The sequence below is a fragment of the Pithys albifrons genome, chromosome 2 (genome assembly GCF_047495875.1).
Source record: "Pithys albifrons albifrons isolate INPA30051 chromosome 2, PitAlb_v1, whole genome shotgun sequence".
Classification (NCBI taxonomy): Eukaryota; Metazoa; Chordata; class Aves; order Passeriformes; family Thamnophilidae; genus Pithys; species Pithys albifrons.
In genome coordinates, this window is record NC_092459.1 from 121292212 (window position 1) to 121308221 (window position 16010).

Below are 16010 nucleotides of genomic sequence, written 5' to 3' on the forward strand. Positions count from 1 at the left end.
CTCGGCCAGCGGGGCAGGGGCGTGGCCAGCGGGGCAAGGGCGTGGCCAGCGAGGCAGGGGCGTGGCTGGGGGACAGAGGCGTGGCCAGCGGGGCAGAGGCGTGGCCAGCGGGGCAGGGGCGTGGCCAGCGGTAATGGACATAATTCGATCGGAGTGACCTGTGGGCAGATTTTCAAGTTTGGAGGCAATGGAGTTTTTAATCATGAAGCCGACTCCTGAAAGGTGTCTTTGGGTTTGGGTTTGCCTGACCAGTAGAGTGTGCAGCCAGCACCATGTTCTTTAAGGCTGCCCCTTCCTCATGAACACGAACTTCACTGAGAGCAGCAGTGTCAATGTTGAGCCGTGACAGTTCGTGGGCAATTAGAGCACAACGACGCTCAGGACGTCCACTCTCCCCAGTATCAAGCGTGGTTCTGATGTTCCAACATGCCAGTGTTAGTTTGAGCACACCTTTGCAGGCAGGTGTATCCTTTGGATTCTCTGCTTTTGTTTGACCACATGGAAGATGCCGGTTGGCCGCGGTTCTCCAACCGGGTGTGGAGATGAGCTTTGTTTAGGCCACCTTTGCTAGGCCCCTCTCCGTGTGGAGCAAGCAGTGCTGTCCCTAGAAAAGGCTGCTTGGTCGTTCAGGATGCAACTCCACGAGACTGTCATTTTGTTCTTTGGGGTTTTTTCCTGGTTTTCTGATTTCCTTTTTGAGGTCTGTGGTGCTAGGGAGAAAAATCTGGAAACAAATCAAACTGAAGGGATTTCCTGAGTTGCTTTGCAGAGAAGTGCCACCTTCAGAGGATGCGCAAATCCACCAGGAAGTCAACGAAGGAGCTGTGGAAAGTGCAGCAGAGTGCAGGGAGCAGCCACTGTCCCAGCTCCCTGGTTTTGGGGGCATTAGTCCACCTACGGAAAGGAAAAAAGCCTCCCCGTCTTGTTTTCAGCCCTGCAGAGGAATGTCGCGTTCCAGAATTTCGGAGGGATTTGTGTGTGTCCTGTGCTGGCAGCTGCGTGTCTTGGGAGGCCATGGAGTGACATACATTGGGGGGACATGGGGGAACAAGGGGAGAACATGGGGGAGGACACGGGGAGGACATGGGGGGACATCAGGGGGACAGGGGGGTACATCGGGGGGACATGGGGAGGACATGAGGGAGATGGGGTGGACATGGGGGATGCAGGGGACATGGGGGAAACTTGGGGGGGACATTGAGGACATGGGAAGGATATGGGGGGACATGGGACATCCAGGGAAGTCCATGGGGGCCCAGGGGGGTCCAGAGGGGTCCAAAGCATTTTGGGGAGTCCAGGAGGGTTCAAGTTGGTCCAGGAGGGTCCAGGGGTTTTCCCTGGGGGCATGAGGGGGGGGTCCATGAGGGCCCTAGGAGGATTCAAGGTGGTCCAGGAATGTTCAGGAGAGTCCAGGAGGGTTCAGGGGGTTTTAAGGGAGTGGACTGGGGGTCCCAGGCGGGTTTGAGAGGGGTCCAGGGGGCTTCAGGGGGTTTGGAGGGGTCCAGGGGAGTCCAAGTGTGATTCAAGAGGGTCCAAGGGGTCCAAGGTTTTTGGGAGTGTCAAGGGGGGGTGGAGGGTGGTGCAAGGTGGTCCAAGAGAGTTGAGGAAAGTCCAAGGGGGATTCAGGAGGGTCCAGGGGAGTTCAGGAGGGTCCAAAGGGATCCAGGAGAAGTCAGAGACGAATGAGGGGGGTCTCACAGTGGATGAAGGTGGTAAGGTGGGTCTCAGAGGAGTCACAGGGAGGTAAGGGGAGGTAAGAGTGGTCAGGGGGTGCCTGGGGCACTCAGGGACCCCCATTGCCCACAGCCCAAAATGTCGGCCCTCGGCAACCCCCCTTGAGGACCCCCGGCGCCCAAAATGTCGGCCCTCGGGAACCCCCCTTGGGGACCCCCGGCGCCCAAAATGTCGGCCCTCGGGAACCCCCCTTGGGGACCCCCGGCGCCCAAAATGTCGGCCCTCGGGAACCCCCCTTGGGGACCCCCGGCGCCCAAAATGTCGGCCCTCGGCAACCCCCCTTGGGGACCCCCGGCGCCCAAAATGTCGGCCCTCGGGAACCCCCCTTGGGGACCCCCGGCGCCCAAAATGTCGGCCCTCGGCAACCCCCCTTGCGGACCCCCGGCGCCCAAAATGTCGGCCCTCGGCAACCCCCCTTGGGGACCCCCGGCGCCCAAAATGTCGGCCCTCGGCAACCCCCCTTGGGGACCCCCGGCGCCCAAAATGTCGGCCCTCGGGAGACCCCCTTGGGGACCCCCGGTGCCCAAAATGTCGGCCCTCGGGAACTCCCCTTGGGGACCCCCGGCGCCCAAAATGTCGGCCCTCGGGAGACCCCCTTGGGGACCCCCGGCGCCCAAAATGTCGGCCCTCGGGAACCCCCCCCCCTTGGGGACCCCCGGCGCCCGAGGTGTCGCCCCTCGGCAAGCCCCCCTTGGGGACCCCCGGCGGGCATTGTTGGTGGTGGGGGCTGGAGTGCGCTGCAGTTCCCGGCCGTGTCCGCCAGGCGGCGCCAGCGAGGCAGAGGGGCCGGCCGAGGGCGGGATTCGAACCGTCGTTTGGGTAGAGGGAGCTCCGTCGGTACTGCGCTCTCTGCTGCCCGGGAGCGCCATCCCGTGTGCGTTCATGGCGCTGTTTTCCCGCACCTGCCGCAGCCGGTGCCGCGGGAGCGCGCGGGGAACATCCCGACGCCGGTGCGGCTGCTCCAGAGGCGTTCCTGGAGCGCGGCGCCGGCACCATCGCCCGCAGCGCCGCCGCCAAGATCGTGAGTGCCGGGGCCGCGGGGCAGGGGTGGGCTGGGCTGGGCCTCAGTGGCGCTCCATGCACGGACAAATACTCTGCATGCAGCTCGGTGGGTGCTTTCCCGTCCTGGGGGAAGGCTTTGCGGCGCCTCGTTTTATTTTGCAGGCAATACAATACAATAGGAACGCAAATACATGGAAAAAGGAAAGAAGTAAAAAAGAATAAGTCCCTCCTGCCCCCCGGAGGAATCCCGAGGCTGCCGGGACACGGTCCCGGCGGGAGCAGCGCGGGCGGCGGCGCCGAGCTCGGCTCTGCCGGGCGGGGGTCCCGGGGGGCTCCGCTCCGGCCCCAGCGACAAACAGCGCAAACTGGAGCCGAGCGAGGAAGTGGCTGAGCAGCGAGAAGCCGCAAGGTCCCAGCGCTGGAAGCCCACGTGGAGCGCGAGAGACTCGGCCGTGGCAAAGGAGGCGAGTTACTGTCTGTGGAAAGTAGCCTGTGATTCTTCCTGCATCAAATACTCTCAAATTTCTGCGGATTTCGGTGATTTAGAGGAGTTCTTTATTTACAGCATTGCAGTAAATGTTTCCGTAAGCGTTTCCCGTTTATATTTACCCAGAAGACTCCTTATCTACCGGCAACACAGTAGCTTTTATTGCCGTGTTTCAGAATAGCCCTGTAGGTCTCTGCAGGTGTTTGGGGTCCTCGGGGGATCCTGCAGGACCCCCTAGAACCCTGGTGGTTTCTGGGGCGTTCCTGCTGATTCCTGGGGGTCCATTTCTTTTGGGGCTCCCTTTGGGGTCCCTGTAGGTCTTTGGGGATCCCTTTAGTCCTGGGGATTGTTGCGGCTTTTCTGTGTCCCTGGAGGTCCCTGGGGTTCTTTGGAGTTCCCTGGGGCTCCCCTGAGTGCCACAAGTCCCTGTAAATCTCTGGGGTGTCTCTGGCGGTCCCTGTGAGTGTTGAGGGTCCTTGTCGGTCCAGAAGTGTTCCATGGGGGTCTCTGGGGGTCTTGGGTGTCCCTGGATGTTGGGGGACTTTGGGGTTCATTGGGGTCCTTGGAGGTCCTTGGGTGTCTCTTTAAGGTCCAGAGGGTCTTGGGGGGGTGGGGTGGGGGGGTGTCTCTGCAGATCGCTGGGGGGCCCTGGGTGTCCATGAAGGTGTTTGTAGTTCCCTGGGGGTCCCCTGATTGCCAGGAATCCCTGTAGAACCCTGAAGGATCCCTGGGCTCTCAGGAGATATCTGAGGGTCCCCGAGGTTGTGAGGAGTCCCTGAGGGGTCTTTGGGGTTCCTTGTGGGTTCATGGGTATCCCATGGGGGTCCCTGGGGGTGGTGGTGTTCTCTGGGAGTCTCTTGGGGGTTCCTGGAGGTGCTGTAAAGTCTCTGTAGATCCCTGGGTGTCCCTGAGGGTCTCCTGGGTGCCGGCAGACCCTGGAGTTCCCCGGGGTTTTCTGGGGGGTCCATGTGGATGCCTTTGCATATCTGGGAGTGTTGGACGTACTAGGGTGTTTCCGTAGGACGCTGTAGATCTCTAGAGGCCTCTTGGGGTCCCCGTAGTTTCCTTGGGGTCCCTGTGGGTGCCTTTGGGTCCCTAAAGGTGTTGGGGGGATCCTTGTGGGGGTTCTTGTAAGTCTCTGGGTATCCCTTTATTTTCTCGAGGTTTCTGGTGGTTCCCCTGGTCCCTGGAGGTCCCTTGGGCATCCCTGGAGGTCCCGGGGTCTTTGTAGTTCCCTGGCCCTCCCCTGAGTGCTGGGAAGACCCTGTAGATCCCAGGGTGTCCCCGGAGGTGTTTGGGGTCTCTGGCGTTCCTTGTGGATCCACGGATGTCCCATGAGGGTTCCTGGGGATGGTGGAAGTCCCTGCGGGTCTCTTGGGGGTTCCTGGAGGTGCTGAGGGTCCGGATAGATCTCTGGGGTCCCTTTAATTCTTGGGGGTCTGTGGGACTGCTCTGCGTGCTGGGTTCCCTCTGGGTCTCAGTGGGTTCTTGGGGTCCCTGTTGTTCCCTGGGGGCCCTTGTGTGTCCCTTTGGGACCCTGGAGGTGATGGTGTTCCCTGAGGGTTTCTTGGGTGCCCCTGTAGATGCCTGAGGGTCCCCTGAGAGCCGGGAGACCCTGGAGTTCCCTGGGTGTTTCTTGGGGCCCCTGTTGTTCCCTGGGGGTTCCCGTGTGTCCCTTTGGATCTCTGGGGGTGTTGGGGGTCCTTGGGGGTTCCTGTAGGACCCTTTAGGTACCTGGAGGTCTCGGGGATCTGAGTTGCATCTTCTGGACACTGCACAATCTTATAGTGAAGGAGTGAAAGGCCAATGAGGTGTTCAGCACATTAAGCTGCATTCTTTTAAACTACAAATCAGAGTTTTCCCCTTCAGTAGATGAAGAATTTAATTTTTAGTGTATACAGGGTTTTGTTGGTGTGGGGTTTTTTTATTTACCCATTGTAATGTGCTTGTCAGGTACACAAAAGGTCGGGAATGAACAACACAATTGCAATGAGAAATCATTTGTAATCAACAGCTTGCACTTTACATGTCTTCGAAATTGGTCTGTGCCCCTTGCAGTGTTACAGCCTCTGACAGTGAATCACGTTAGCAGAGGAAGAAGTGCTTTGTGTGAGCTGTAGTTTCCCTCTCCCTGCAGCCTTTCCAGCAGCTTTTCTTCAGGGCCCGCTCTGTTCTGTGTGCCATCAACTCGTGTGACAGTCTGTGGGAGGGGCCGGTGCGATGCGCTCAGCACAGTCTGGCAAATGAATTTCAACCATCGGCCCTGCTGTCGATGGAGGGGGGGGAAGTGACAAACGAAGGTTGGAGAAAGTGTCTGTGCTGTATCTCCCATACATGGGCTCTACTTGCACTGTCTTTAATATCTCAATGGTCTGCAATAGACAGGCTTTTGGGTGTAAATTTACTGTTCATCCATTGCCCTTCAGGTTGGACTCCATGACAGAAATGCACAAGGCTCATCGGCAGCAATGTGAGAAACATCAGCAAAGCCGAGAGGACTCTGCCAAGGCAATGAAAGACTAGAAGAGTCTTTGGGGGTACTGGTGAACAGTGTAAGTTTTTGCAGGAAATGCGAGGGAATGTCCAAGACTTGCTTGAGTGTTTCAGAGAAAAGGTAAGGATGCAAAAACATTCATCTCTTAAAAAAAAAAAAAAAGAGTCTCGTAGTTCCTGCCAAAGAGCACATTTTCCTCTGTTTTCAAACCCTGAGAACATACTACTCTTCTAAAGGTTTGGTCATTCGAGGGTTGAAAAGAACTTCTCATCATGCTGAGCTGGTTGTCAGAAACTTCACAGTGTACGAGGTCAGTGACTTTAGATTGCCTAAAAACTTGCAGATTTTCTGTCTAGAGGACTTTGGTAGATACTCTGGCATTTCAAGTTTACTCAGATGCTGCTTTTTACTTTTGTTGGATGTCAGGTTAGCAAAAATAAGGGCTGAACTATGATCTTGTTAGTTTCTGGAATGTTTTGTGTACACAGTGACAGACTTTTGTCTTCTGTATATTATAGACTTCCTTCTGCCAGGCGTCACTTGGTATTACTCTGCTCTGAGGGAGAAGATTGTAAAAGTAAAGTGGCTGTTCAGAGACACCCAGACTTGAAAATATCCTTCTTTCATGTGCATGTCCAACTCAAAAACATAATTAGTTTTTCCTCAAGATTTTCACAATGGTTGGATTACTTACTTTGTGGTAAATGTTGTAGGAGCTCCTGAATATATTACCCATTTCTGTATTTATATATATATATATTAGGCACACACAGGAGGGGTGGAATTCAGTTGGCAGTACATGGGCTGTTTCTCTGTTGTCTTCTGACTTGAATACAGTAGCACAGTAGCTTCTAAATATAGAACCTGTCGGAATGACCAAGCAGTTTAAGCTGCTGTTTGCCCAGCTCGGTGGGTGTGGGAGGGGAACAGAAAAGCATTCTGGGTGTTAATGGGGTAGATATTAATTGTCCAGTGTCCCTGGAATTGGGAGAGACCAGTCTGCAGTCCTGTAAAGTGAAGACTGTGTTGTGAACAAACCTGGGAAGTGTGAACCAGTTAGTTCATCCAAATGATTGATTAGTGTGACTAATTAGTTGCCATTGATTGTTCACTGAGGAAGCCACACTCCTGAGTCTGACAGATTTTGTATAACCAGGAAAACATATTATTAAGAAGTTGTGTAACAATTTCAGTTCGGTTTGAAGGAGGGTTTTTGGCCTACCTAGCTCCACTAGTAAATAAATCAATCCCAGCCATTTGACAGCAAATTAACGAGCCTGGTTGTTAAATTAGCAGCAGCTGCAGTTGCTTTCCTACAACATACCCTTGCTTTGCTGGTAGTTGGTTTTTAAGGATTCTACACTTGGAAACTTTCTCACCCTCCCTGTACCTCACCTGGTATTCCAGTCCGTTGAACTTGTAAGATGTGACTTCTGTCCTCTCCTGCTTCTTAGGGGCATTCACAGAGTTTTGCTGTTTCAGGAGGAGGCTGTTGCTGTATTTGTCTGCACAGTGAGCTGCAAAAGCAGGAGCTGATGGGTCAGTCCAGCTGGAGCATTTCATTTATTGTGACATTATTTGGCCAGATACTGTTTGGAATTCAGTGCTTTCAGCACGACAAAGGTACCATCAGATTCAGAACCAGCAGCCCACGGGACACCACAAGGTTTTCTAAAATGGAGGTGGGAGGAGGAGGGAAAAATCAAGTAATCATTGTCAGTTTTTATTTCAATGGGATGCAGTAGGATGGTGAATTGTTGTTGTCTTTTGAGCGTAGAGCTGAATTGCCTTCAGCTGTTTGGTAGAACCTGTGCCCCTGACTGCTTCATATTTAGTGTTGCTGTTATTATTTATAATAATGTTGTCACGACCTGCTCCTGGGAAGGGGACGGGGGTAACCGAGTTTGTTTTTAGTCATTGCCTTTGGGGTGGATTAAAGTGAAACGACACCATATGATCGGTGTTTATTTTAACAATTCCGTATAGTGTGACATAGAAAATAACCTTAGTGGGGGGGAAAAGATGCACAGGGGGAAGAAAGACAGGAGAAGGGTCCAGAACAGCAGGGAAAAGAAGAGGTGAGAGAAGGTGAGAATGGAAAGGTTACACAGTCACCGCCCGGGGATCCAGCGTTGCATCTCAACGGTCCTGCGGTCGGCGGGGTCGAAGAACAGAACCCAAATTCCCAAAATCACCAGTCCATTTTCTACCCTCAGCATGCCCTCTGCACCTCCCTCCGAGGCAGGGGGTTGTTTTCTGCGACCCCCCATATTCGCCGGAGGGCAGGGCAAGGGCTCCTCTTGCCTCTTCAGCCCTGGAGGAAGGGATGGCCCCAACTGCCCATCAGGGGTATAATGCAAAAGTCAAAAGCCTGCAAAGTTTCTTAGAATGCATAAATCATTAACCGTCAGTCTGACAGCACCCAGCCATGTCTGCATTCAATAACAATTTTTCTTTGTCGTTCTCCGTGAAGCTTCATTGGGGGCGGTGATTTTTATATAGTGGACAGGGAGACAGAAGAGGAAAGGAAAGGAAGGGAAGCCCCCCGTGCACGGGATTCCCCCCCTTAAGGAAAACAATTTTATTTCTCTGCTCCGTGAGTGGTAGTGGGGGGGCATTATAGGATTTCAGTAGTTACAATTAAATTTCTTAACATTAATAACACAAATGAACATTAAAGAGTTACAAACATACAGAAATGCTGGAAATTATGCACACGTGACATTAATAAGGTTACAAACACACAAATACTTGCAAAATTATACATTAAAACATAGAGTTACTTGGGAGACAAATGCTTGAAGTTATCAGAAAGCATTGAGTTACTTGGGAGCTGGTGAAAGGCTTTCTTATATTCTCCTTTAGGCCTACGTTTAGTTCTATTTGTTAAATTTAACCAAACATGGTAGGCATTGTTTTTTAAGGCAAAGACAAAAGCATGTAATGCATATTTGTTGGATTCCAAATATGCCTAAATACTTGTACTAACTCCCAGGTTACATTTGGTTGAGTTTCTCAATTGAGAGAGATATTCCAAAAGGACAAAATAAACTTGCATGTATCTTACACAATTTTACTAGCAAGTTGTTCATATGAAACAAGCAATTTCGGGAGTAGGGGAACACAAACACAATGTTTGTGGTAGGTTTTTACATACTGAAATTTGTTAGGATCAGAACATTTTCAAGACGAAGCACATGCAAACAACCCAAAAGAAAAATAACCAGCATAACTTTTCAGTCTTGCTGTTACTTCATGTTCTCATAGAACAATGAGAACCAATCATAGCAGCTGTAGAAAGTTTTATCGGTTTCATGTAGTTTTATGTGGTTTCATTTCTTCGTCTGGCAGGTTTCTGTAAAAAAGGAACACATCTGGCCCACTGTGGACCCGTTAAACAGGTTTGTGGTGGGGCTGAGGGGACCACAGTGTTGGACTGCTGGGGACAATTGGCTCCAGGGGGTGATTGATGCTATTCCGTTTCTGATTCACGGTCCTTACAGCTGTATTTTGACTTCCTTCTCTGAATGGCCTTGCTTAAATTCTGTTAGTTCTTCAGAGGGATACAGGGGTTTGTTAACCTCTACCGGTCTGGGGTATTCCAAATTGATGTAATTCACAATTTTTCATTGCAAGCTTTTAATTTTTTTCTTCCTCATTTTGTAATGTTGAAGCAACAGATTTATTTCCTTTTCCCCCGAACTGCTTCACGTTCATCAGTCGACTGTGGGAGTTCTTTTCCTAATTGCTCCTGTAATTCCTTTATCTGCACCTTAAAAGGGCTCGAGCACTGCAGGGATGGCCCCAACTGCCCATCAGGGGTATAATGCAAAAGTCAAAAGCCCGCAAAGTTTCTTAGAATGCATAAATCATTAACCGTTTCAGTCTCTGACACCCCTGCACCTTCATGCCCTGTGGAACTCTGGCTGGCAATATCCCAGTCTCCCTCCTAGTCTGCATTACCCAGGTACCAGGTGGGGAGCAAGGGAAAAGCAGACATTGCTGCAGCCCAGTATCCTGGCCCATGTTCGTTCTGCAGCCTGCATGTTGTGCTTACATGAGCTGCCACCAGGACAAACAGTTCAGGTACCTTTTGACTCCTGCTCTCTTCTTTTTTTTTTTTCAGAAGTGTTTTCTTAACTACTAAGAGAAATTTTTTAAAAGGGAGTTTTCTGTCACCTCTGCTCTGATTGGAGAGGGAGGGAAGTGTAAGTCCTCTTCAGAGGGAATCCAGAGTATTTAATTAATTTGTTAATTTATTATGATTTACTTCATTAATCAAACCAGGGAAAATCTGAAATATATCCTCATTAAATTTAAAACCGTTTCTGCACATTGTGCCTTCTGCCTTGTCATTTCTCAGTGAGTTTCCAGGCTGACAAAACAAAACTCAGGTTAGTTAGAGACATGGTACAGAATTCTCAAGTCTAACTGTGTTCCCTCCTGACTGTTGCTGGTCCTGGTAAGCACTTTGTTAAGTTAGAAAAAATACAAGGTGCTCATAAAGAGATGTTTTGAATCCAGAAAGTATAATTTTGTAGTTCTGCACAACTGAACTGTAATTCCCACTTGTACCCTGATCTCTGGGGTTTTCTTTTTGGTGTAAGTACAAGTTAAAATCTGTGGGGCAACAACTGTGAAAAACAATCAGGTTTCTGCTATTTTAGGTTTTCATTCTATCGGTGACTGTGGGCTAAGAGAGTGAATTGGTTCATCTGGTTGAGTGTTTTAGAGTTTGTTTTGTGAGTGTATGATCCTTGCATACGTGTTGCTTCTTGTATGTGTTGACTCAAATCTCTTTTTAGGTATCTAACTCAAATTCTTTTATTAGGGCAAGTGTCGAGATTTTGAAACAATGTTGTGGTTTGAATCCTTTGCTGTTTTACGGCTGTGAAGAGCAGGAGCAAGTGAAAGATGATGCTGATATTTCACTGTTGCCTACCATTGTAGAGCGAGTTGTTCTTCCTAAATTAACAGGTATAGGTTTGGAAAGTGGTGGGGAAGGGGTTGTGGAATCTCGTGCTTGTTTGTGCTTTCAGATTTTACTGTTTTGTAAATAAATGAATGATCAATACCTGTATTTGAGTATGTTCAAGGGGGGGTAATTCTTTACTCTCTTACAGTGATTTCAGAAAATATCTGGGATCCTTTTTCTACCACACAGACATGTAGAGTGGTGGCAATTGTACAGAAACCAGTAGGTGGATACCCCTCAGTGGTGAATGCAGAAAACAAAAACACACAAGTGAGTTGGGTTTTTACATAAGTTAAGGAATTTGAATATATTTTTACTATACTTAATGCTGGAAAACAGAGGAAGAAAGAGAAGTTTTCAGTTTATTTGATGCTCGGCAGCTTGGTTGTGAACAGTCAAGTATGGTGATAGATTAAGAGAAGGAACTCAGTGAAACCTCCCCAAAATAGATACTGGAGATAAAAAGATACACCAAATGTAAGACTTGTTGGTCTCCAGTTTTGCTTTAAGGGTCTGCTACAAATACTGTGTTTTCTTTCTTAAGATCTCTGCAATCTTTTCAAATGCAGTGCCTGGAAATTGGGTAGTTTTACTTTGCCTTCTGTGAGTACAGCAACTGATGTTAAGAGTTCAGGCTTTAATGGAACCTGTCAAAGTTCAGATGTTTTCATTATTACAGGCTTCTTCCTTTAAGACTGGATGGGTGCTTAAATATGTGTGCCCTTACTGTTGGGCTCACAAATGTTCTTTATTGTTTTAAAAATCAATTTCTGATTTTTAACTACTAAGCAGTGCCTTGGACATCTAAAAATAAAATGATCTGTTTCAGATGCTTTTGAAGGCATTATTGCTAAGAATGAGGAGAACACTAGATGCTGATGTATTCATGCCCTTCTATCCAAAAAAGTAAGTTTACTTTCAACTATGGTGTTAGATTTTCCTTAGCAAGTTGCTGCCTTCTGTCCACAGTTAACAGGGTTTTCCCAGTGTGGTTCAGTGCCTGGATACAGGACATCTTTTTGTTATCCTCCTGGTAGAATTTAGCAAAGACAAGAAGGATGGAAGGGAGTATTTATGGAAATGAATTGTGTGCTGGAAACCAGCAAATTGCAGACAGAGATGTGGTCTTGGTTGCTCATTAAGAAATCTCTTTACTTTGCAGCATCTTAGAAAACAAGAACTCGGGTCCATATTTGTTTTTCCAACGTCAGTTTTGGTCCTCTGGTAAGGTGAGTAAATACATCTGGTAAATGGTCTGAGACAGTGTAGCAATAAAATACTTCTCAAATTTGTGGAAAAGGGTAGATGGAAGCTGCTGTAATCTCTAAATGAGGATCCTTAGTCTTTGGTAATGCACTGTGAGGGAGACTGTATTCTGAATAGGTTTGCAAGATATTTTAAAATATTAAATATTTTTTAAATGTTCATGTGTTTGATCAACTTTCTGGTTTCAGTAAGTCTTGAAATGCCTATTTTCAGTTATTAGGAAACTTTCTCCAGTGGTATGGGATCCTTTCAAATCAAACTCTCCAGGAGCTGTGCATAGATGGGCTGCTGAACAGGCACATTCTTATGGCTTTTCAAAACTCAGAGTATGGAGAGGACAGCATGAAGAAGGCTCAAAGTGTAAGTAAAAGCAAACAATGTTTAAAATCACAGATTGCAATTAAAGGAAAATGTGGTTAAAACTTGAAGTTGCCTATGAAATCTCGGGTTTGGTATTTCAAAAGTTGTAGTGTCAGTGAAAAAGGGATTTTGTATTTTTTAACACACAAACTAAAGAAAGAAACTTCTCTGGCTTATACCTGTATTTCGTGTAGGTATTTTGTGGGTTTCAGTGTCACACTGCTTGGATTTCGGATACTTTTTTGGTAGTTCTCTCATTTTTTCACTCAGTTGGGTCTTGTCACCTCAATCTCAGCTGGCAGATTTCCCCAATCATGTTACATAGTTTGTAAGAATTTTCTTACATTGTATTTAACTTTCTTTTCCTGTTCTGCCTGGGTAATTGCTTGCTTTCCTAACAGTGGTTCAGTAATCTAAGAGGAGACAAGACTATTTCCCAGCTAGAAAACTCCTGTAGATACCTTGCTCACCTGGCTGATACAATTTACAGACACAGCATTGGTTGCTCTGATGTAGAGAAGAGAAATGCAAGGTAATTACCTTGAGTTAAAGCAATTGCAGTTCTTGTCATTTGTTTTATTTTGCCTGTACATGCAAACATGAGTAACTGTCTCCATCCTGTGGAGTGTCTTTGGAAACTTCTTTAAAAGGAGACTTCCAAAATGTTACCGTGTGGTACATGGGGATATTTTTAAAGTGTCTGGACACAGCACCTCCTGGAAATACTGAAACACTGATGATACCTGTTGTACCACTGCTCAGTGTCACAGACTCTTATGGGGCTTTGTAAAATGGAAGGAGAGGGACTTTTTATATGGGCAGATCATGTCCACTCAAGGGGCAATGGTTCTAAACTGCAAGAGGAGATATTTAGGTTGGATTTTAGGAAGACATTCTTCCCTGTGAGGGTGGTGAGGCACTGGCACAGGTTGCCCAGGGAAGCTGTGGCTGCCCCATCCTTTTAAGTGTCCAAGGTCAGGTTGGATGGGGCTCGAAGCAACCTGGGCTGTGGAAGGTGTCCCTTCCAAACAAAACCACCTTTTATTCTGCCAAATTTTGCAGCTACTGCATGTGGACTATTTCACCCTGTGAGCCCTGCTGATTCCTGCATAATGGCTTCTGAATTGCACACTGTCTTTCCTATACTGTACAAACCTTCTGATTTCATTTACACAACCAGCTGGATGAACTTTTTGGCCTTACATCCAAGAGTCACTTTGCTTGAGTCCCATAATCAGCTTAATTAGAAGTTCAGATTAGACACATCACTGCTGGCCTGTAATGGTTTGGCAACAGCAACAGCACAGGAATAAAGAATCTTCCAGTCTTGTTATACTCTTGTGTATCAGTGTAGCAATTTGTGTGTGAAGTTCATTGAAATTTTTGAACTCTCTCTTTTGGTAGTCTGAGTCTAGGTTTGAAAGAACCTTTTTTACCAGGTGTAAGTACAAACTTGGTAAAAGTTTGTATTGGGAGAGAAACATGCAGTTAGCCTTATTTTCATGGGAAGTTCTAATTTAATTTCTGTCTTCTGTCCTGCCTTTTCCCAGCATTAAACAAATCTGCTGCTGTTGCCCTAATTAAGCAACTCTAATAAATCTGAGGCAGGAATATTTATGATATGCCTTTCATGATGTAGCCTTCTGTTGGGATATTAATCCATGTCATTGATTGTTCTACCCCTTTACTGACTTCTCCTCCCTCCTTTTAGGGAGCACATCCAGCAGGTCATAAAGCTCCTGGCGAGTACCCGAGCCCTGGATCACGCCGAGACAGTTGCAAATGATCACAAGGTGAAAGAGGTAAAGATTTTAATAGAGGGAAAAGAGACTTTTCCCACAACTCATTTTGAGCTTTAAAACCATTCCTGGTGTGTAATTTATGTACATATGTAAAGTTTCTTAAACTGTATAGTATTGATCTTTGTTTCAATATGAAGTGCATTCTTATAGACAGCACCCTGAAAAATAAAAATCATTGACTTCATTTAAAACAAAAATGGAATCCCAAGATTTTCATCTTTCCAGAAGCCACCTTTTTCTCCAAGTTTCTCAAAATCTTGTTTACAAGAATACTTTGTGCCCATGCTCAGTAGTCCTGTACTGCTGTTAATTGCTCCATGGTTACATGGCATGTGTATAATATACTTTGTGTAATACACTGTATGCATTTATTTATAACATCATGTTGCTTTCACACTGGGTATAAAGATGTATTGTTGCATTAAGCTTTTCATTTGCTAAAAATTACTTATTTTGACAATAAAATGATCGTACTGTTGGTCAAAGGAACTGGTAAAACATTCAACTGTGTGAAAATTGTGAGCTCAAGAGTACGCACATTGGAATGGAACCTGACCTTTAAGAAGCAGCTGGGCTGCACTCCAAGTGGAGCAGGTAAAAAGTGGTTTGCATTCAGAATATCAACTCAGAAGACTGTTTTTCAAAAGGGAACTCCAAACTCAATGCTGAATTATTTTAATACAGTCAAAGAATGAGAACTTGTGCTGATGGTGCACGTGTAGACGGCAGCACTTCCTGAAGTCCAGACACGTGTAAGTTGCTCAAATCCACTTTGTGTCCCATTTTGGGGTGGGGGGGTTGTGGTGGTTTTCAGGGTTTTGTTGGTTGGTTTTCTAATGTAATCCATGGAACCTGCTTCTTCAGATTAGTGTGGCTAAAGATGTCAAGAAGAATGAAGGTGAAAAAAGCTTGGAAGTACTTATATTTTAGTAAATATTCAAATGTTACACTTCCCACTAAATACCATATAAGAATGTTCTTTTAAAAAAACAAGGATCAAAGGTAAATGTAAAGAAACAAGAAAACATTTTTTAAAAATCTGTTGATTTATATCAGAACAGTAGTGACTTGGTCTTGGGGTCCAAGGCATGGGGCAGCTGTAACAGCCTTGGGTTAAGAACTATTTCCGTTTGTGCCCTAATTATTTTTAGGGGAACTGTTGCAATTTGCATAATGAGTGCCATTTATGCTCATGTGATGGTTTAAATGAGGATGTAAAAACATCCCATTTGTAACATGCACAGTTCCTTTGGACAGCGGACAGTGTTTTTTCTGAACTCTTGGGATTGATGGAGTACGCTCAGAAATGCCTGCTCTGAAAAGTTGTTTCAATAAACTCATCTGGTGAAGGAGTTGTTGGGGCTGCAACTCGGGAAGCTTTGTTCCTTTAGGAAGGGAGCAAAGGCAATTCCGTGGGTGCCGGCCGACTTTCCACATGTCAGCCCAAAAAGCTGCTGGTGCTGGCAGCAAACAGTCTGTGTGGGGGAGGTAAAGGCCGAGCGGCTCCTGACTGGCACTGCTTGTGGCAGCAATTCATGGGGATGTTCTATTCTGAAGGTCGCGTTTGAATTTTGGAGGTGGGCTCCAGGAAGAAAATGACTTTATTTTTATTTGGAAATGTCAAAACCAGGATTTTGCTGAAGCTAAAGCAACGAGACCAAGGTAGGAATAGAGTTTTGGGGGAATTTCGGAGCTTTCCTGCCATTCCATTTGGTTTTGGGAAGTTTCATAGCCCGGAGGAGAGGCAGGGATGATGAGTGCCAGGTGTACAGAGGCTCACAAAAGAACTCGTTAGTTTTTAAGCACTGGGCAAAGACCTCAATGTGCGTTCATTGTTCATTGTCTTATCTCAGAAGTTCTTAAGCACCTTTGGAGTTTTAGCAAAACAAC

The 16010-nt window shown here is 47.2% G+C and overlaps 1 protein-coding gene across 13 annotated transcripts; it reads left to right on the forward strand.

The window, feature by feature from the left end:
- Nucleotides 1-2530: 2530 nt before the first annotated feature.
- On the forward strand, nt 2531-15983 carry LOC139668202 (PAX3- and PAX7-binding protein 1-like). Of its 13 annotated transcripts, none has more exons than XM_071547718.1 (15): nt 2531-2755; nt 2899-3200; nt 5650-5837; nt 7172-7340; nt 9069-9118; nt 9685-9803; nt 10549-10694; nt 10841-10962; nt 11522-11598; nt 11855-11921; nt 12172-12318; nt 12720-12850; nt 14030-14714; nt 14805-14872; nt 15678-15983. In XM_071547718.1, the coding sequence occupies exons 3-13, from the start codon at nt 5793-5795 to the stop codon at nt 14175-14177; spliced, it is 1221 nt and encodes a 406-aa protein (XP_071403819.1). In that variant the 5' UTR covers nt 2531-2755; nt 2899-3200; nt 5650-5792; the 3' UTR covers nt 14178-14714; nt 14805-14872; nt 15678-15983. The 13 variants fall into 13 exon arrangements, with proteins under 13 accessions (XP_071403819.1, XP_071403826.1, XP_071403827.1 ...); XM_071547725.1 differs by lacking the exon at nt 2531-2755 and adding an exon at nt 5954-6027 and having other exon boundaries at nt 2790-3200; nt 6236-7340; XM_071547726.1 differs by lacking the exon at nt 2531-2755 and adding an exon at nt 5954-6027 and having other exon boundaries at nt 2790-3200; nt 7200-7340.
- The last annotated feature ends 27 nt before the right edge of the window (nt 15984-16010 follow it).